Consider the following 23439-nt stretch of genomic DNA (forward strand, 5'->3'; position numbering starts at 1 on the left):
AATGTATTTGATATTTTAATGTATTTTTCCAGAGACAAGGATAAGACTAAGCTTCTAGTTATCCCCAGTAAAAAAAATCATTACATCTTTGATCTATTTGCTTCGTATGTTTGTAATGCACTATTTTTCGAGGGATTTTGAAGAGAGAGTGATAAGCCATTTGGAYGAGACCAAAATAGAAACATAATTCTTTCCTTACCTGTAATTTTATCTTCTCTATGAGGGTACCTGCTGCTCTGTTAGTGCAGTACTGATGTATTTTCTGCCTTTGTCCCAAGCTTCAGAGATTCCTCTGATGATTTTTCCCCACTTTCTTACCAGCTCCCACTGCTGGCTTTTTGAGATAGTGCACTCACATTTGGCTCCAGCAATACTGTCATAGCTGAGGGAATATAACAGAACTACAAAACACGTTAGAAAGCAGTAGAGCAATATCCTGGCAGGAAAAAAATGTTTAAAAACAATGAATCAGTCAGCAACTTGAAACGTTTTGATCATTTTCCTCTATTTTTTGATCCATTTAGCATCTCCAAAGGAAGAAAAGACTTCACTATGCTTGGAAAAATCCTAGACAAAGTAGYGGGGGCTGACAGAGTAGTGGGTACTCACTTAGAGAACATAAAATTATTTTAAGAGCATCTAATTTTAATTTTCTCCAGTATGAGTACCCATCACACCATCACTCTAATACACAAAGGAAAAAGATGAAAGATGGAAGATCTGGAATATTACAGAAAAAATCCCTGTCACTCTATCTCAAGTTTTAATAAAGTAGGGAAAAGGAAGACTGAAGGGCTATTCACTTAAAAGCTAGCTTAGATGAGCAATTAGGAGGATTCCTCACTGCTTAGGGAAAAATATGTAAAGTCTGGATCACTATGAAGTAGTCCAGATTATGGTTGCTCATTCCAACTAATAGGTCTAGTCATCTTGGTCACTAYAGAAAAAGAAGGAAAGAGAAAAACCAGTACTGTTAGCTCAAGAAGCATAACAGAAAATAAAACAGAGAGCAAATCCATCATCCGTCTTTGAAGTTGTGAGCAGTAGAGACAAAATTTCACTCTTTATGTGTTTCTGACATATATGGTCATGAGTTCCTGTAGCATTCTTGGAAATGTTTGTCATAGCACAATACGATGTGCTTTACTGCAGAAAATAGTAGCTTGATGCCATTCCCTGGYGTCTACCATGATCCATCTATATAGATTTTTTGAACCGTGATAAACTGATAGAAGTCATCACCATTATTGCTTAACTTAGTAGAAATGTCTTCTTGCTTGAGTTTTACAGAGATTTCCATGGGGAAGTTAGAACTTTCTTTAACCCCTGTTCCCTGGGAATCATCTTGAGACGATTTTGGATTTCACAGTACACAGAAAAGACGTATCTTTTCTACAAGAAAAATGAACTACAGAAAATGTATTGATAATCTACTTTACTATTYAATTTAACTTCTATTTCTTAAAGAATATTGCCATTCCTCCTCATACTTGCTTCTTCTCGTTGTCTTCTGACCAGGACATATCCCAGGGCAAGATATGTATGACTGAACCAGAATAGCTAATCATAACTAGATGCTGATGTTTTAAAATATGGAGAAAYGAAGGAAAGGCTGAAAGGCTCTGAAGGTTATTGTCTTCAAATTTCAGGGATGTAAGTATCAATGATGCYGTGATTTAAGGTCAAGATGGAGAAAAAGGACTCTTGAATGGCAATCTCTTGAACTATTCTCCAAAATAAATTGGCTTTTCAAGTAGTCTGTTTCAACTCTGGCAAGTTGCACTGTCCTGCTCCTGTTTTGGACTTTGAAATTATTGAACAAAAATTATTGACTAATGGAATTAGAATGATGCCTTGAAGACGATAAATTTGGTATGCTCTCCTTTTCTAAGRTCACTCAGAAAAGATGACAAGGAGGCAGGACAGCATGATCTCAAAATTCTAGAATGCCAATTACTGAGATTTTTCTGTGATGAATATGCCTAAATTGGTAASAGCACAAGAAGGGGTAAAATCCTTCAGTCTTCTTTTGGCAGGAACATGTTCCTGAGCCAAAAAGCTTTAAGTCATGATGAAGGAAAAAACTGTTGTTCTTCTGGCTGGCATCAGCAAGRTATTTTCTGGCATTCTAAAACTGGAAGAAGCAAAAATGTTTGGGACCTCTTAAAAATGCAGCTCCATCACAATACTTGAATCTATTATTCATACTGAGTTTGTAGATACAGGTTGGTTAGACACAGTCCGTTGTCTCCTTGAGATCATATCCATGCTGCAGGTCATATCATCCAAGCAGGCCACATCATATAGAGAAGCCACAGCAAAACAGATATTCTATAGCTTTACCTGGTATCTCAGTGTTAAAAGTTCTATGAGATTCCTCATTATAGGCTGAATGACAGTCAGGACTGTGGGATCTCTGAAGACATCATCTGCAGATGCTAATCAGTGGAGGAAAGTTCAGTCCATTTTACAGAATATATAAAGTCTTTTGGAGCCTATCTGCAACAGCAGTGTTTTTCCTAAGATGAACATAGTCTTCACCAACGTGGAAAAATAGTATGGAAGCATGAACAATTTTGGAAGTTTTATGCAAATGGTTTCATGTTGCTCCTCTTCTTTTTTAATGTAGTCTTAGGCATCAATCTTCCACTTATTCTTGCCTGAAACTTTTTTTTTTTTTTTTTTTTGCTTCATTTTGAGTAGTTCTCAGACAGGACAGGACAATCACCATTATTCTTAAGGAGAAACAAGTAAGATCTACTAGCACATTCACTTTGTTCTTCAAGGAAGAAAAACTGAGGAATCTAATTCCAATTAGTTTTAGAGTTTTTCACTCCTTCACTGGCAACTGTGAGTAACCTGGATTGTTGTGAGTAACTTTGAATGTCAGTATGACTGACATTCTCTGATTGATATTATCCATTACCCATTTCCTCTCTTCCCTGTGCCAAAAACCCATGGAAAGAGGCTACTATTTAGGTTGTGATAATGTGAGATTTCAGAATGCCTAAGTCTCTCTCAGCTGAAAGGTATCATGACTGACTTGCAGAACTGATCCAAAGAAGCCCTCAGAGATCACAGGGGAAGTGAGACAAGAAGCAGCTCTAGTTTTAGAGCATGCTAGCATGATTCTGGCATTTGTATGTCATCTTCCTATGCTGTAGCTAATGAGGTGTTAGAAGCTCATTAGGATTTCCTGAGAAAAATAAAAAGGACCACTGGATATTCAAAGAACTGTCCTATTATACCTGCAAAAGGGCAAGAGACTGGTAGAAAATGGAGTTGCAAATGAGTGCAGAAACCTCTTTTTTTTTCAGTGTTGGGCCTTTTCCACTTAATGGAGAAGTGGAAGAAACCAAAAATTTACATAGAGCCTTCAGAACCCATTTTACTTTCCATCATAGAAGCTGAAAATATTCTCCAGACATGAGGGCAGTACCTCAAACATGCCAGAAAAGGTAAAACTCAAAAGAAAAAAAGAAAAGGAAAATCACAAGTGGAATCTTTTGGGACAAAGGCAGAAAACCTCTTGGCTGGACTGATGGAGTGGATGATTTTCATGTGGAAGAAAGTAATGCTTGTAAAAATCACCAATTAATGACATGCAACTGAAATCCATTTATGTTTTTCTTTGAACATTACAGAAATATTTTCTTTTGATTTCGGAGTAATCCCATCAGTTTTCAGGTTCTGCAGAAAATAACATAATATTTTACAATGGATGCAATCTTACCTTAGGAAAAGCTATTCCTTCATAAAAATATACAAACAATACATTTCATTTCTCATGATTTGTACATTATGTCTTCTCATAAAAAAAAAATAAATAAAGAGGGACCCTTCTGAATAGCTAGTATCAAGACCTACTGTAATCGCAAGGAAATGCAGCTGGGGTGAAAACTAGTYAGGGCAAATTGTAAAACTTCTAGGCAAAAGCTTCTAATTAAAAAAATAATAATGCTATCCTGTGTCTAGAAATCATTTTCTTTCAAGTAATATTAACAAGTCCCTTCTTTCTTCTTTTCAGTCTTTAATATCAGTATCCATAAGACTCTGAAAGCCAGAAATGAATGAAACAAAATTTGATATTGAAAATTTGCTTGGGTGTTGAATGTTTGGGTTATCTTGACCTTCCTAGAAATTTTTTCTGCACTTTGCATTCTGTGAATTTGCCTATAATATTTCACAATTAAAAGTCAAAATGCCCGTATTTTTTCAACTTTCGTGGTTTTATGGGCCTATTTCAAAATCTTTTGGAGTCCAAGAGACTTCTTGTTTTCCAAAGTTCAAAGGATTTGGAATGAGATCCTTGTTCCACCTGACAATCAGAACAAAAATTCCTAAAGTCAATCCATATTTATGCTATAYTTATAGCATATATATTTATGGTGAGTATGAAATGAAAGAACAAATTAAGACCAARTTGGAAATCAGGTCCAGCATGTCAGCTAGACAGCACTGGAATGGTAATTTTTGCTTTTCTGGCATTCAAGTATATCTCTAAAGAACTTTGTATTTAATTTCAYACATGATTTGGATTTTCTGCATTTAGGGTCATGTGGTAATGTAAAAGTTTAGTACTGAACTGTTACTTCTGCTTCAGAGCATCTGCATAGCATGATAGAATACTYCCACTGCCTTGATTCCCTTCTTCTTTTAGTCCTTTTGATTATTAGGCCCCTTGACTTATGATTTTTTTGTAAAAGTCTGCCTTTGGCACAAAGACTGTGACTAGTCTAGATTTCTGTGACCTATAAATGATTATCATTAAACTGTAGGGCTAAACTCCCATAATAAATAGACTTGTGACAGGAACTTTTTCAAAGGCTGGAACTAGCTATGCACACTTCACAGTAAAGAAGTAAATTTGGTAAATAGCAGCTATTTTTTTGAGATTCAGTGAATTGCATAGTCCCTGAATATTGATGAACCATTCAAACTTCGTTCAGAGGTACACTTAGAAAACTGTAACATGGGTTGGCAAGGGATGCTAGCTATTTTCATCAAAGTGCCTAAATGTCCCCAAAGAGTAGTGTTTAAATGTCCAACAAAGAAATAGAAAGTTTCARTATGAAAGAATTATGATGGTAGATCAGGGCAATAATTTCTGACYAACAGAAGAAGCTAACTTGACCCAGGAAATTTCATCCTATTTCCATTCCCAGTTGAGCTGCCCCCTATAATGTGTATATATTTTTATAAAAATGTGTACATACTGTGAAAATGTTTAAATACATATATACTGCTATTTTAATGACAGATTGGACACAGCGGGTCTCTGAGGTAGCAATGAGAAACACGTCGAGACAGCTGCAAATTTCTTCTAGTGACAGATTAGCCATAGGCTTGGAAAGAGAGTCCAAAGCAATGGAGAGATTGTCGTACAGTACAATCTCTCTTTTCCATGGCTAGTATTTTACTATAGTCTGTACGCTTGCTTGTACTGTGACCACATCATTTTTCATAAACCACAAAGTGTTGCTAGACACTGTACGCATATGCGTATTGTTCCTATAAATCTTCACCAGAAATTAAGGTACTAGGTGAAGAGTCTATAGACAGAGGCTCCGAAGAGAAGTAGTTTTATAATGAATTGGTTTATTTAGTACTTAAACAATATTAGGAGAAGCTATTTCTGTAATTATTTACTACTAACACCTGGCAGATSAATGTTTTGCACTGTCAGTATGTCAAGTTTCACAACAGTCAAAGCAAAAGGAGAACTGTTTCATGTGATGGAGGTCAGTAGTAGTTTTACAATGAAAAATGTCATGTGAGAAATGCATAGCCATATTAGCATGGACAGACCACAACTACCATACATCTGGCCTACCAGAAACATTCTAGAAAGTACTACATATAATGCTCATACTATGAAATTTTGATTATTCTAATTATACATCATCACTACGGTTGTTTCTGAAAAGCCTGGAAGAAGGAAGAAAAATAAAGAAGCGAGAGAAGAGGCTACCACAATGACAATATTTCTTCCCAACCTTGGCAGGACAAACAGCAATACTCATTCCACTTTCTCCTTCTGCTGCTGGTTAAAGTGCCGCTGCATCTGCTGCTGATACAAAGAAGCACAGAACAACACCTAACATAGCTGCACTGCTGATGCTAATATCAGGCTTACTTTCACAATAAATTTCCTTTTCTTTTCTTATCCAGCAACATATTTTATCCCTTTTTATTGTGTTGTCTTATTGCGATTTTGACAGCACATGTAGCAGTTGGGACATCCTTAATGCTGACTCCTGGTGCTGAGAATCTTGGTAATTACCATTGGCTTTAGCTCTCTTCCTCTGGCCTCCTTAGCAAAGCACTGCTAAAAGAAAGCTAATGGAAGTACTTTCATTCTTTCATGCTGAAAGAGTTATGAACAACACATTTTATAAATTAAAATATAAATAAAATTACTGCCTCTGCTATCAGCAGCTGTAATTAATTTAAAAACAATCCAGCATCTCTAAGTGAGAAAGAGGAATATAGGATAAAAATATAAACAGTATCAATAGCAACAGGACTGCATTGACTCAGAGTAGCAGAATTCACCATTTGGCTTCACACAYGGCCAGTTGGTGTGTTTGGATGGTCTAGCTTCTCCTCTTCCAAGAATGACATTCAATTTTTAGCTTATTTAAACTCTGGATGCCATAATGCGAAATTATATTAAACGGAATATTACAAATATCTGACTTCAGGCTCTCTCCAATATTGTTCTGGAATGTAGATAAACACTCTGAGTATGGATTTCTCTCCATCCTGGCAATATTCCTGTTATTTTTCACACTAGTCGTCTATCTCTGGTATTGATTTGGAAAGCAGATTTGGATTTGGAATGTAGATAAATATACTCAATATGGATTTATTTCTGGCCCAGTAATATTTCTCTTTTATATCTCTCTGTCCCTGAAATATTTATTTTATTTTTTTCACGGTAGTCTATTTCTAATATTGGTTTGGAATACAGTTACATAGTAATATATTAAATATTGATTTCTTTCCCTTCTRGATTGTCTTTTCCCTATACATTAAAAAATAGTCAGTTTTCAGAGTGACAAGTCCAGTTCAGTTCCTTCTATCCCTCAAAAGGGGATAGCTGCCCAGCACTTCCATAAGTTGGACATTCATTTCCAAAATGTGACTTTTACAATCTAAATAAAAATAGTACTAGCACTTGGTAATAAGAAAATATTATTTTGTTCACTTGCACCATCTAAAGATCTGAGATTAATAATCAACTGCCAGTATGCAATACTTCAGGTCTTTGTGATTAATATCTATTTCATTATTATTATTATTATTATTATTATACCAATGAGTCAACTCAATTGGTTGCCAATTTCTGCAGAAAGTTAGATTATCAGGTATGTTGGTCATCACAGTATGATTAACCTATTTAGTCTGCAGTTGTGTAACTTCAGAACATGAACACTAATGAAACTTTTCTTACATTATGTTGCCTTTGTTGGTAGTCTAAGTCTAAAGCTTCCCAAACTGACAAAGAATGAGGGGTCTTTTCTAAGATCATGTCAAAGAGACTGAAGTTTACTACCCACCATCTTCCTCTTCCACATTAAGCTTCTAGATGTTAGATGCTAAGATAATCATCATAGATTTCCTTTACTGCTTCGGGGAGAAATAAGCACYTCCAGAAGGTATTTCATCTGMCTAATCYTAGGACAAGACGAATTGTCCTCTAGAAAAGACCAATTCCCTCCAWACTACAAAGAGAGCCCAGAGCATCGGCTGAGTCATCTTATTTTAGAGAATCCTAAATCAAGTAAAATCAGGTAAATTGCACTTGATATTTTAACCAGATCTTAGTACATTACTTAGTGTTAAATTCTAGATTATTCCACAAGCTGCCCAAATCAAATTAAAAGCTTAAGGACAAGTTACTATTTCACATGGAAAATATATTTTCCCTATATCTTGATAAARTATCAACTCAATTTCTCTGAACAGATCTCAGGCCATTGCAGCCCGGGAGCATTTACAAGGCTTCCTTGGGCTTGGATGCACATTTTTGCACTACTTTGTAGCTCTAAGATCTCAAGATAAGATACAGCACACACTATTTCCCATATTTTCCTGCACTCTAGTTTCTGCAGGAAAAACACTCAGGTCTACAGGCTGCCCAAGGACCATTGCATGCCCCAAGCTGTTTGCAGGCTGGGTGTGTGGGGAACCAGAACCCCAGGAGCTGCAGCATGYGCCGTCACAGGCTACATGTAGCTTCTGGCACTCTTATTTAAAGTAAGCCCATATTATAAAGACAACGGGCAATGTGCTTTTCTTAACTATACAAGTAAAGCCTGACCTCTATGAGTTTGCCTTTGAAATCCTGCTCTCCAGAGACCTCTACTCCTAAACTAAATCTAAAGTACTCCTCTAATAAATACGTTCTTCTAAATTTGCCAGGACATAAAAGAAGTTACGCAAACAGTTTCTTCATTGAAAATGATAAATGTRTGGTCATTTTGCTTCTCCTCTTTTTTTCTCCTTATCTCTATGTGGGAATAAAATAGTACTTAAAAGGTAGGAAAGAATTTAAATGTACAATTTGCATTCAGATATACTTTTGAAATGCCTTAAAGGTCATAGGTTTTGGAAACCTGCAAATATAATCGTTTTTTAATTTAATTTCTATGAAGCTTTGAGCATCTATCTCAAAGCCTTTAGTTTTGGCCGAACCTTAGTGAAATACCCACAAATTTGCAACAATATAACACATGACACAYAAGCCTCTAAGCCATTGTACAATGTCTTATGATAAACATCTACACATTCAGATTTCCCCTGTTAAACATTCTTTTTTTTGAATAGTAGACAGCTTTTTACAGATATGGTAGTTTACATCTCATAAGGATCTACTAACGAATATAAAACATCCTGAAGAATCTAATTTTTAAATGACTATCTTACAGTGAACCTGCAAACTTTGCCAGGCTAACACATGGTGGAAAGATCTTCACTCTCATTACTTGTGTTTCTTTTCCCTCACTTTTAAACAATGATTAACACAARAGGTATTACACAAAAGAAGATCCCAGTTACATATAACACTACGATCAAAGGAAGGAAGATTACATGAAATTGTATAATATACATTCTTCTCACTAACTGCTAAACAATAGGAGAAACAGTCATTGGCATAATCATGCCATATTAATTAATATGTCTCAGTTTAATTATTCACAGCCTATTTTCCCAGCCATACTATGCTGTATTTATATTTTGATGGAGTAGTTTCAAATCAACATTCCTTGCCCCTTCTTGGAAGCATCTTTTTGAATCCAATATTCAGTATTCCAACATACTCTTTTTGATAAGAAAATAATCTCATCTGTGGCTGACTTTAYTGTGGCATTATATACATATATTTTACATATGAATTTATTTTAAAAGGAGMTTGTGGATTTTTTTTCTTGGAATAGTCCAAATATAATAAAAAATGTAACTGTCAATTGCATTGATAATACTGACCATATTTGGGGTTTTCTAAATAATGGGAAAAWTCCCTTGTTTTTAAAAGACATTTTYTTYGTTTTGCAAAAACRAAAGGAAACACGATCAAGAGAAAATTTTGAATGAAAGTAACTSTATTAGAAGGTTGTAGGAAAAAAACTTTGAAAGGTAAACAATTTTTTATTTTCTCCTTTTTCACAATTTTTTCATCAGATTACAAGGGGTAACATGACAAAAAAAATGTTTTTATTTATCAAAGCATTGAGGCTAGGCATAAAAACAAGAATTCAACAACTTCCACTCACAACAGTGTCTCTGTTGGAGGTGAATGCAACAGTGTTCCTAGTAAATCTCAGCTATTCACTTAACCATTTCATAATCCTACTAAAGTGTTTCTGAACATCCTCTTTTATGGGACAGCAAACATACTTTTATGTGAAGTCAAAAAATTTATTGTTTTAGCTAAACTGTCAYTCCTTCTCTCCTAGCCCTCCTGCAGGCTACATAGATCCAAAATAACCAATTCAAAACTGATACAAGTTTAGTCATGATCAGTTCACAAACCCCCACTTTTCCTCCCCTGTATTCATTGCTTTTCCGTGATTAATTCCTAATGTTCCTCTCCCACTATAAACTATATGCAGGCAAATTAGGAAATGGAGTTCCACTGTAAAAATCTTTCCAGAATACTTGTTTTTGCACTCCTAGGGTAAATAATTTCCACCTCACTGTTCTTAACATTTGAATTCTGYGAACCAYAACATCCACACTCTTTCTAATTCATTATTCATGCCTAACCTTATTATATCCCTACATCTGARCAAAATGCAAAACCTCAAGTAGACCACATTTTTAAAAATCAATTAGTTTTCTCTCATTATTCATCTGTCCTTTTTGCTTAGTGAATGATATTGTAAGTATCAAGGATTCAGTATCATCAGTCTCTACAGCAAAGTGATTAAATATGCTAAAATACTTCCTTCCTGTTACTGGTTTTATCTTTAATGTAATACTCAACTACGAACAGCCTGAGATGTGGAAATGTAGGTGCTGCTTTTGAATCTGCTCTCCTGTAGAAGTGGAGGTAGCACTTCAGCAGTTAATTGGGTTATTTTCTCTATACATGAAGAAGACAAACTTACAGAAGATATTTAGAGGTGAATACAGAGCTAATACWTTTTTAGGCCTTTCAGGAAAATTTTCACAAGGATTTTCCGCAGTACACTAAAATCACCCAAACGGTTCAGCTCCCTTTGTTTCTTTATGCTTTTACATTATACATGATAACCAYATATGGGTTATTTAATTTGACAATCAGGGCTTATTATTCATGATTCTTAACACTGACTCTCTGTACAGTTCTTTATCATTTGTCTCAAAGGGTGTTTGAAAACACAGGGAGCTTTAGAATTCTTTCTTTTATTTTTAGCCTTTGGGGAACAGAAGAGGAGCTACAAAAACAATGTAGTCACTACATATTAGGGAAAAGTACTTGTTTTTTGATAATAAGCTACTCTCTTAACACAAAGAATCAYTCATCTTCCTAGTAGCAATGTATATTTTTCTGAGCATCAGAACAATGTCTACTAAATTCTCAGCCTCCTGCATGACAGATCTTCATTCCCCTACCACCTGCCTCCAGTGACTGAGACCAATTGTCAGCCCGAAATTTCAAWTAAACTTTGGTATTTTCTCAAAATAGCTTTGCAGATGTGTGGGAAATGAGGGGAGAAGGGGTAACAGGCAGTATCTGAACAAACTAGAAGGCAGAATAAATAGAARGAATTTCAGGAGATTAATTATTCTCCTTCCAGTGAGAGTGCAAGCAGGCTGTGGTGAACACTGTACTGAATGATATGACGGCACATAAAGCAAAGGACTGGCTTTTCCATAGCATTTCTTCTGAAGAGCCATGAAGTTGCTCCTGAGGATTGCCACCATGGAGGACAAGAGAAGGCTGCATCCCATAAAGAACCAGTCCTGCCGCAGAGCCACGAGCCCTTGAGGACAAGGGTTCTAGACTTCTGCCTCTTCCTAAAGGCTGATAGAACTTCATAATCTCAACCAATGGAGAAAAGTCCATCTTTTGACAAAGATATGTTGACAACGAAATCTCTTTAAGGAGATTCTTATTGAAATCTCTTGCTTTTGTGACCTCTTTTGCTACAGTAGAGCAATCCAGACCCACATTATTAATTACTGCTTTTTAAGCACTCACATTAAATATGAAATGGCATATATGCTTTAAGGCTAATAGTACCATGTGTATAAATGCAGTTGTAACCAGGACAAATATGTGTAGTGCTATACATACATCTCTACACATCCCAGCCCTCAGATCACAGGATCTAAATGAGATAATTTACACAAAAGTAGAAGATGGCAATTTATCAGGAAGAAACGGTAAAGAAAATTAAAAGAAAAGAAGAAAAGACTTACTAAAATAATATTTCCAAACACTCTCTCACAATTCCTTTTCTTTCTACTCCATCACTATTAAATTTTATCTAATTCCTATCAGTTATGTTATACACACACATATTTTACATGCATATAATCCAGTTTGCATTGGCATGTTCAAAGTTAGGTGCGGGCAGCATTCAGGCAAGGTTAGCTTCAGAAGAAATATATTCAAGAGAGGATTCAGGAGTGGAATGGCATATCAAACTTGGAGGAAGTACTCTTCCTTGAAAAAATGTCAAAATGTTTTAAAGCCTCATACATACAGAAACTGAGATATGCAGAGCTCTATGTGAAAAAAAAAAAAAAAAAAAGGAGTATAATTCAGTCCATATACACTGCAGTGCACTACAGTCAGGGAGTAACACAGATTTAGTGCCTACACAAAGATTTCATTCAAATGACATAGACACACAAACCCACCTACACAGAGTAAATACCATACTAGGCCATTATGGCCTGATATCWCAAACAATCATTAAATATCCATGAGCAAAATAGTCATTGTGTACGTCTGGTGAAGTGTGGGGGTGAAGTTGCTTATGCTTGCACACATGCATGTGCTTCTTCAGACAGATTTTTAATCTGTTCTATTTAGACGAAGAACTATATTGACCCTGTAGAGATTCCAAAGCTGTAGTTTTAGGAAGTGTGAGCAATTAATGCTTAGAATTATCTGAGGAATTTGTTATTCTTTTGTTTCTGTTAGCCACTAGAAAGTTGAGATTACAACAGGTTTACTCTGTTTTCAGGCACTGTATATGATGAATGTTAGATGGATTTCTCTTAATCTAATTTTGAACCAATAATATAAAAAGTGTCAAAAGGAGAAAAGGAATGTACTGAAACTCAGTCAAAATTTTGCAGTAAATCTTACTTACACAGGACAGAAAGAACCAGAACATCATTCAGTAACGAAATATTAAGTGCTTACTTACCCTGTTCAGCAGTTTCAGCGTAGAAACATGGTAATTCCATGTTGCTGACAATAATTCATTTGTCTTCTATCCTGTAAACGAATGTCTTTGCGCAAGTGGTTGCAGAGTGAAATACATACCAAAATGCAATACATGTGATTACTGCTCGTAGCTGAGAAAGCAGTCAACTCTACTGTCTCTGCTGCTCACCTGAGAGTGTCTGGTGTACTGCTTACCATGATCAAGCAATTGCAAAGTATACTGAGAAAAGTATGCAAGACCACAAAGTCCAATCTCATTACGACTCTCTTCCCTCACTCTTTATTCTTCTAAACTGTTGTCTTCTGAGTGCACCCAGGTGCTTTTTGTACCTGTTGGTAACATGTCAGGTTGGTATCATACCTACCCTAGTTGTTTTCACTTTATTCCCAGAGGAACAGCTCCACCCCTTCCGATCTGGAAGAACTTTACATTCTTCCCCTTCAAGACATGGCTGCATGTGGCACCACCACTTCTGCTCCACTATTGAAGCTATAAGAGAAGAAAACAAACATATCTGCTTGTTCTTCAAATGGGTACATTAATATGTCATTATGTTGCATCATCTTTTTTATTTTMCAGGACAATCTCAGAAATATATTGACTGACAGCTTCTCCATGATTTGAAGCCAGCTCAGAATCTTCATAACAAAATAAGCCGCAGTATGTACAAGGTGCTGTCTGCATCCAAGTTGATCTCTTTACTGTTTTTTTTTTTTTTTTACTGCATTTTTGGAATTAATTTCACAGCATTCTTTTCCAATCCTCATTTTTAATTGCTCAGCCAGATTTAAGTTTTAAGCAAACTCTTCTTTTGAGTTGCCTGAACTACTGTACAATGTATTGGCTGATTAAATTTATTCCCCAAAGATGACATATTCAAGCTCCTTTGACAGCCAACAACACATCAACAGTAAAAAGATCATGTAAAGGATGAATCAGTCCTACTCCTCTTTCAGAGAAAGAGATATGAAAAATGAGCCAGTATTTTCCCAAGTAAAAAGTGTGGACCTATGCCACATTTGTAAGGAAAACATCAATATTGTACTGTGAACAGAAAGTTGTCTAAAAAGTGTTAGTATAAAAAGACTAAAAATGAGCCAGAATTATGGTATATTTCTTTGTTTCTTTCTCTATGTTAAAAATAAATATCTAAAGTAAGTCTACAGCATATGAAAATGATATGCTGATGTAGATTTTGCACAAATAATTAATTAAGTGAATTTGATACAACACTGAGGGCATTCTGTTAGTTGCCAAATTTTGTAGACCAAATTTAACTTCTCAAGAGGTCTCCTTCACTGGGTTCTAATAATTTTGCTTAGCATTTCCACAGAGTAAGAGCAAATAATTAYTTTTCCTATCTGCCTCCCATTCACCTTGGGCATGCGCTTCAGAATGCAGAAGCCTTCCTACTCATATATTAAATACTTTAAGTGTAATAGTGTGGTTCTAACTGATGACTCAGCCTGGMAAAACCCCTAGGAAAATATAGCAAAAGGAAGCAGTAGAAGAAGTCGCACCATCAACACAAGAAGGAGCTGCCCGGGTGGTACCTGCTACCTGCCCAGGGAAGCAGGAGCACTTCACCGTCTGTGACCTTTCTTCTATCTTGTTCTTATTACAACATCTGTGGAGCGCCACCACTTCACAGGTCCCAGTTTTAACATGGTGAGCTGTGCAAATAAGAAGATGTGTAATTTGATAACACTGCTAGGTAGCATCATACTGTTTGTTTTTTTAATTAAAGATACATTAAACTTAGCTCTATAGGGCAATTTGCCATGCATGAAACTAAAATTACAATGGTACTAACACTAGAATGTAAAGCTGATTTCTTTTCCAAATGTAGTGTGGCTAACTCAGGCAGAAAATGCTGTGTAAAGAGGAATAATTGGAGAAGTATGGGACTGTTCCAGTGAACCAGTAAGTAAAAGCAATATAAARTTAACACTGAAGCTATGTTAATTTCCATACTGTCATAAACAGCTACATATCTCTACCATTTTTTTTCCTGAGGGAGAAATCCTGAAATAGAAGTATATCAACTTTAAAATCCACATACTTTCATATGTTATCAGAATATGTCTTCAGAATATATGTCCACGACAGATGTAGATTTTGACATCCCACTATCTTCCTGAGGATGGACAAAAAAGTTGGAAATGTATAGGGATAGCCCTCAAATGAAAAGCAGAAATAAAAACTACTGAAGAATCACATTTAAACTGGGCACTGAAAATAAAGTCTGGGAACATGGAAATCAACACTTTTCAAACACAAGGRGCAACAGAACAATTTTCATTATCCATTATTCAATATCCAAATATTCCCTGGGAGAGGGCCAATTTGGTAAGAGGGGAAAGCAAATGCAAACTATCCTTATGGTTCAGCAGCCAGTTAACAAATGTGCTGGAATTTAGAAAAAAAATCATTTTAACAGAACTTTCACTGCTCACTAAAGAAAAAGAAAAGCCAGTCCAGATATTGGTGAGGATAGTTCATTTCCATCTGAAGGAAGAGAAAAAGAAATATGAACTTTTATCTGGTATTAACGTACAATCTAGTAAAGGAAAGAAACTGAATCATGGAAAGCAAAAGATGTTTTAAGAGGATATCTAAGTTCCTCTATTTCCTCAGCTGCTTAACAGTGTGAAACCTTTTTGCAAAGCCTGTGCACTATATGCTTCAGCTTCTTTTATATCCTTAAAGGCAAGGCGTGAGAGTATCCACACGGAGAAGGCCCTACTGAAGGGCTTGCAGGGGCCCAGCACTAATCRTTGTACCCACTCTGTTGTTACTGCACACTCTCAGCTCTCCAACGGACTGAGGATGGAGAATATCCTTGAGCACCCCAAGAATGTGCCAAAGACAAAAGCCACAGGTGTCTGCTGAGCCATTTAGAGCAAAACCATGATGTGAGTTCTCATCAGCAAAACATAAACTACTAAAATTTTAATTCAAGCARTTATGCAGTTTTGACTAGAACAAAGTCTGTGATCTTTGTAATCACTTGCTGCATCGTACTATGTCAGGTTAGATTACGCTCTTTCATATCATGCTGTCCTACAGCTGGAATGACATAACACAATGTGACCACTTAACCCACGACCTGTCACATTGCGATATACTGAAATGTGATACATAAATCAGAAATCTAGGAGAAAAAAAATCTCCTTTGGCATGTATTTTTTTTTTAACAATTGAGCTTTTCTAATGCAATAGATGAAGAGGAAAGCAGTTCATGTTATCTGTCTGAACTCTGCAGTATCCGATATGTTCATACTTTTGAGAGAGGCTAAATAAATACTTTTACAGCTATCGGTGTTTTCTGCTATAAAAATTAGCTTTATTTATATTCGAAACGGTTACATAGTTTGATCTTCCAATGTGACAATTTTAATAATTGCATTCATTTTCTCAATATAACTTTTATCATTTTTTAAGGTAAATTTATTTGTTAATATGGTAAAAATGATTCTAGGTTATATTTATGAATAACATATACATGAAGAAATAGATTCTGCTTTTGTAAATTTGCATTAATTTTTATTTTGATAGGCAATTATGCATTTTATACCCACATATGCTAACACAAATTCTCTGATTTCTGCATTAYGAGAGGTATATAACAAAATAGACATTGAATCTACAAAAGCAACTAAATTTAGTGGTAGGCTGTGAACTTGTTCTCACTTRATTTTTTTCTATACTAGTTTTCATTCCTTATTTGTATGCTGATCTGTCTGCCTGATCCTGAAATTTTGTCTCCTCAATCTCTTATTAAATAGCTTTACACAGCTCCACCAGGTCTCCAGAAATGCCATAATATACCTGCTAAGAGAAAATAAAGTACTAATTATGTGCTCCTATAGCCATCTRGAATGGAAGCCAGTTAAAAGTGTTGTTTTAAAATGCTTTGAGGGAAAAGTTCATACTGAAACAAAACTTTTGAAAGTCTCACTTCATGGTAATTAGGTAATTAGGTGTTTTAAGACTTCTATGGGAAAACAGTGTAATTAAATGAAATGGTCACTTATACTCATGTACAGTAGGGCAAAGCATTTCAAAGGGTGAAGACATGAAAAACTGGATGAAATAAAAAGAGACATACTATTGATAGTATTTGGGGAATCTTTAATAAACCTGCTCTGAAGTTTTCTAGATACAATAACAAAACAACCTAGGAAAGTATATTAAGATACCTCAAATATCGAAAATCTAGGCCACCTATCCTCTAGTTTCTATTCACCATCTAGAGGATGCTATAAATATTCCTTGAGAGGAAATGTAGGGATTTCAGCTCCTTATGCTATCAAATAATTAAGTTCCAATGCAGTAAGTACAATATCTGTCACATTCATGTGAAATGAAAGCCTCTATACAGTAGATAAAGGATTTCCCACAACCTAATACAAATTAACTTCATTAAACCACTGAACCATTCCAAAATGAAATAGTACTTTATGAGATTCACATTTTGAGTTTGTTTCTTCTTCTCTTAGTACAGGCTTCAAAGTATGCTGCTTGCTTTGCAGAAAATATTTGAGGAATTGAATGTCATTTCTGGAATCCTAAAGAAATTCATTATTCAAAACCACTGCAAACAYTCAATCCTGCAGTCTCTACTAATGCAAGTAATCCTCACTGAAATCAACATGAAAAAGGACTGAAGAAAGAGACTCTGAGGCATCTATGTGTACRGACTGTGCAGTTTCTCCGATAGTTATTTATAACAGTTTCAGAAGATGTAGYTCTGTAATACTAGCACAACTTGGAAAACAGAAATAATCATATCTTGCTCGTTAATGGTATATCCTGTAATTAACCTGTCACTTTTAGAGCATTTTTCATGTAGTGAAATGGTCAATGACTATCACAGAAATAAGTATGATATAGGTACACTGAAAACTTAAGTGTCTGCAATTANAAAAAAAAAAAAAAAAAAAAAGCTAAGTAATTATTAATTATTATTCTTTATATCAGATTGTGCTTAATGAATATGTTTAAATATACCCCAAAAAACTTAAAATGTATAGAATTTCTTTCTCTTCTCATTCATTCAGGACACTTGGCCTTCATGATAATTTATAGCCCTTACTCCTTCACTTCTGTGGGAATTTTGCTACAGACCAGAGGGTCTGGAAGGGAAGTTATTATTCAAGATTAGTATTGTGCAACTTGCAAATGTGAATATAATTCATTTAGCATAGATACAGTGTTATACATAAATCTAACATTAAGTCAAGGAAAAGTGGTCTTCTGAATTCCACTATTAAAAAGACCTGGTCACCATTTCTTAACAATGTCACTTAAATATTCATGTTCAGTTCTGATACCTATCTGCTAGGCCATTTGAATGTGTCCTTTGCTGAAAGTTGAGTAAGCCGTGCGTTAACATAGACACTGGCCATTAACAATGAGGAAAAGATCATGTTGCCATGGACTACACGAAATTAAGTCACAGATTCTGTCTGTCCTCAGGCCCCAGGCTCCTCGTCATCGTAGTAGCCACTGTACACAGAATGAGAAAAAAATGTGTCCAAAATGAAGCCCTAYCATATACTCTCTGTGAAGACCCAGGTACAGCAGTTGGGTGATACAGCTAAACTAATAATACCTACTAAAAAAGGAGAATGCCTGTCTCTCTTCCCATACTTTTTCATCCCTTTCTTGCATTGACACTGCCCTTTGATGGTCCTTACAGTAAGCCAGGGATTTAGACTGGTTAAAAAATATCCACATTTTCTTGCAGGGTTACATCTCCACAGGTTAAGCTCCTACAACTGGCCAGGTGCAGAGACTACAGAGAAGTAGTAGGAGCCAGATAGCAGCAGCAGGAGCCTGAAGCTYTGGGCACAGAGACAGGGAGCACCATCACTTCCTTCTGTGGAAACTAGTCTCTACGTCGGCTTACAAGCACTGCAGGTCTGCAGTCTCACATGCCATGTATTTATCTTATTTTTTTATATTCTAGGTAATTGCTCTGTGATCAGAGAGATTATTTAAAGTGTGCAAAGCTTTATTTGCACATGTCTGCATGTTTTTTAAAGCTMTTCACAAATCAGACCGTTAGTTGAAACAAGAAGCAACAGATCAGCATCAAACAGATGAGCAGAAATGTCTTTTAGCCATGAATTTAAATCCAAATTTGAATTTCAATCCAAATTACATCTAATATTATATAGACTTTGGCATCTTTGTCATCTTGAGTATAATCAGCAAGATGTCCCATATGAAATATTATAGCGATCCAGTCTTTCAAATATTCACATAAGTAGTCTTTATTCATGTAAACCTTAACCACATGAGCAATTACTTTAAGACTRTAATGGAACTACTTTTTTTAGTAACCATCTGCAAGGGAAAGCACATAATATTTCAGCAGATTATCAACCTGCTTCATCCTTTTGCCTGGGTGATTAGTGAATATTCTATACCACAATATTTAAACACGTGGGAGGGGAGGAAGAAGTTATTGATATGAGAAAAATAAATCAAATTAGTGGTTTGAAGATACCATTTTCCAAATTTGGTTCTACATCACTGTACTACTGCTAAGTGACCTAGAAAAAAAGTGAGTTTTCTTTTTCGCACAGACTATTTGCTTTGTTCATACAGATTGACATGGAAAACAATGGTGCGACATCCTTCCTCTGTACTTCAGCAATTTCAGCATGTCACAKCAGTCTTAGCATACAAATCAACTTGCAAAATCTCTCTCTCTCATACACACAGAGTACTGTTGCACAGTTTTTCAATAGTTTAATAAGTGTTAGTAGCTGCCACATCTAAGCAATCAAAATCTTATGCAACCACAGCTAAGCTAGGATTTGAAAGCTTTCCCTGTTAAAGGACAGATAAAGACGTACAAAAAGAAATATATTGACCAGTTCCTACGTTCGATTAATTTCAATATCCTTCTTTAATATCCACCCGATTGCAAGTGAGGAAGGAAGTGAATTTAATTTAATCAAACTCTATAAACACTGGTAGTGATATTGCTGTAGCTGTGATAATCTAAAAACAGAAGAAATATGAAGTCAAAGGCAAAATTTTTTATTAGACCATTCATTACTGCAAGTGGAAAAATCAGAGGAGCTTTTGGGCATACAAGCTTCAGGTCTGCTTGCATGAACTGAAAACAAAGTACACCTTCACTTTTGCTCCACAGACCAGATGGAGTACTGGCACCACAAAAGTCAGAAAAAGCAGAGAGAGTTYCCCATACGAGTCATAATCTCATTACCTCTTGTGTGCAGCGAGTCACTGATTCCCAAAGAAACACTAGTATATTTACATTGGCATGAACTTTAGAAGACGACATTTTAAGGATCTGATAAAAAGCTCTTTGAATCCAATGACTTTGGGTTGAACAGTTTGGGATCAGAATTTCAATGACAGAGTTAAAATTTTGCATTATCAATAGTAGTATCTGAATTTKTATCTGAGGTACTTATTCTGATGATTGCACATACTGCACCTGTTACAGTGATGGATTGAATGATGACTTATATTCCAGCTATGTGGCTGAAAAAATACGATGAAGTAAGATTACTAAATCATGTTTTAAATTGTCATTAGAGCTGTCATTTTAATAAATGGTTCATTTGCTATGAAAGTAGTATCCAAGAAATGTAACTATTTGTGAATTCTAGTCAAATTTGGTAACATATTGAACCAAAAACTTAACATCCTGAGAAGAGGTAAAAAATAACTGTTTCTACATTTAAAAAAATGATTTTTATGTCTTAACAATATATCTGAAAATGTTAAAACATATTTAAAGGACTTTTTCAATGTTAAAAATTCTCAAAACAAAATATTTAATTTAATCTGAAAAAAATTCTACTTATTTTGTTTTGTTTTTTCCTGTGTCCTTAGTAGTAACAACAAAGCATGCTATGGTTGTGGTGCATCTCAAGAAGGGCACTCACGCTGCTTTACTTTCCAGATGACACTTGGAGTAGCACTGTAGAATCAGCAGGAAAAAAATGATAATTTTGTCTTGTCCTATTCCATTCTATTACTATATTTCACATGGCTGCTTAAATAGTTACTTAGCTATTTATTTCATCGATGTCATGTGCATTCAAAACATTCATGTAATTCAAAACTAGTACAAAATTCAAAACAAATACCAAATTTTCCTTTGAAAAGAGAAAAATTTCCATAGACAAAAGCTGTTCTTTGAGTCTCTTGATCGTTACCTTTCCAAATACCAAATACTGAACATGTGACAATTACCCTCACCTTAGCTTCGCAATGTTAGAAAGAAAAATGTCTGTTCTTCCACTGGAGAATGACTGTGGGTAGTCACCATAGGAATTGAGTCTGGCCCTGACAAGCTGATGAAATCTCACCCCATGGCAAATGTAGGGGAAATATCAGCAGAGAGGGGGAATCTGGCAGAGACAGGTTTCACTCCAGTAGCCCTGGACCAGTGCAATGGCCCTTGAGAGAGMAACAGAAAATCTGCTTTAAATTAGAGTTAGCTTTGGGCAGTCCCATATTGAGTGGGTAGAGAGCTAACAAAAGGCAGCAATGAGTCCTTGCCCCTGATGGGAAAACCACCAAGGTGAGACGCCCCACAAAACTCCATCCCCAGAACATCTTGTAGACCAGATGGGGGTATCAGACCCTATTTGGACCCCTATTGCCTAGAAGGGTATAGAACCTACTATGGGCTGCAGGGGGGATAGAGCTTGGGGACTGTGTAAAATTTATTATTGGATAGTTTAAGGGAGTTGAGGGAATGTGTGAGATTCATTATGAGATGGAAGGACAAAGCATAGGGAAGGGTGGGGATCAGGGTRGATTAAGGAGGAAGAAGTATGGGAAAATAAAAGGGGAAGAACAAAAGGGGCCAGTCTAGTGTAAACAGGAGCTGGTCWGTACACTTGTCTGGCTGAGCCCTGTGCTTGATCACTGCAAGCTATATTCTCATTATATCCTATTTCTAGCTATCTTTTTTGTGCGTGAACTCTCTATCCCGAGGGGGTATGCATGAATACTAGGGAAGTTCAAACTGGACTAGTTGGTGTAAAGTAAAGGATCTAATTGCCAGCAYCTGGACTGGAAGCACAGACCTCACAGCTCACTGATCCAAATGAATGCAGCTGGGGATACTAGCACATCTGGGACCAACTACCAGTTAAGCTGAGTGTCTAAGACCAGCTACTAGAGTGATACACATTGTGTGCGTGTGTACATGTATATACATACATATACATACATATCTCTCTCCCCTAGCAGAGTTTAGTCCTGGAGAGGAGACACAGGATTGTGCCATCTGTGCTGCTTGTCATGTTTGTGTGACTGCTGTGTTTTAATGCCAGGAAAGGCTTGGTGTTTTGTCTTCACTGACCTGTGGGGCTTGCCTCTTTTGTACTGTGTGCCTGAGTGTCTGTGTGCCTGTGTGTTCATCTGCACGTGTCCATAACGCATACATGCTCAGCATCGCTACTGGCAGAACCTAGGCATAAGGAGACGCAGCAGCCTCGCATCTATTCAGCTACCGGATTCAGCAACCTCTAACAGATATGAGCATTAGAAATCTTCTGGAAAAAAGAAATAAGCAAGGAAGACAGAGACAACATTTGGCAAAATAACATTTAACCTTCAACCTTTGCTCTTAAGAAACGTACACAGACTRTCAGGATAATCCTCTCATATTAGGTGGTTTACCAGGATCAATAGCTATAGAGACGCACACACTGAAGCACTGCAGYGGGTCAGACAGGAGAGCTGCACTGTTCAAATGGTCCACCCCAAGGCCGTAGGCCACGCAGACCTCTTTTTTGGCTTGATTTGGAGAGTGCTGTGATGTGGGCAAGTCCTTCCCCTTCAGATCAGCCCTTTGACATCTTATTTACTGCATTCGTATTTTCATACCTTGCATAGATGCTATTGCTACTAAAAGTTGCTTGGTCACCTTGGACAGTTATAAAGTCCGAACAGGCAGAAGGCACGCTACACTCTGCTTACAGCGGTGGGGAAYGAGTTCCATTAATTTTACTTAAAAGTACAGCATTGCTATTCAGTTCTCTTTTGTTCTATTGGGTCTTGTATCCTGGGACAGGTTCTCAGGTGAATTGTTAAACACCAGAGCYGACTGCTTGGATAGATTACTTTTGTACTGCCACCTGTAGGTAATACATACACAAAAGATCCTGCTAAATGCAGCCTCTGTCAGCCTTTTTGGATTCAGTGTGGTATTTTTTCTCCTGAGAGCGCCATTCTAAAATTACAAGAGTAATTCTTGATAAGTATTTATCCTGCAGATGTTAGCCTAGCTCCTCTCGTAGGGCTGCCTCTACCATGCAATTAACCCACTTAGTCCCCTTGGATGAAGGATGGTAAGCAGAGTTCATATGACAACACTGTGCTGACAGCATCTCTGGTAGCCTTTAAAAACAGAGCTAATGAATGGCTTGCCACAGTCACATTGCCAAGCATACCTTTCTGCACAGTGCCAAAGAAAGATCTCATGCATCAGCTTGTTTGCCAGCTACCAGTTATAGCCATCTGTCTGGGAAGACTTTTTCCC

The 23439-nt window shown here is 36.3% G+C and overlaps 1 protein-coding gene across 1 annotated transcript in view; it reads right to left on the bottom strand.

Annotated features, from left to right (window-relative positions):
- Positions 1-201: 201 nt before the first annotated feature.
- The window catches only part of TAFA2 (TAFA chemokine like family member 2), a 183942-nt gene continuing 160704 nt past the window's right edge, over positions 202-23439 (bottom strand). Inside the window, exons 3-5 of the mRNA XM_085323797.1 lie at positions 14414-14566; positions 13258-13382; positions 202-401 (exon numbers count right to left, since the gene is read on the bottom strand). Of these exons, the coding sequence (XP_085179923.1) occupies positions 315-401; positions 13258-13382; positions 14414-14566 (365 nt within the window). The 3' untranslated portion in view covers positions 202-314. The remainder of the gene's footprint in view (positions 402-13257; positions 13383-14413; positions 14567-23439) is intronic.

This window comes from Rhea americana, unplaced genomic scaffold, assembly GCF_003343005.1.
Source record: "Rhea americana isolate MKP2758 unplaced genomic scaffold, rheAme1 scaffold_88, whole genome shotgun sequence".
NCBI classification, from domain to species: domain Eukaryota; kingdom Metazoa; phylum Chordata; class Aves; order Rheiformes; family Rheidae; genus Rhea; species Rhea americana.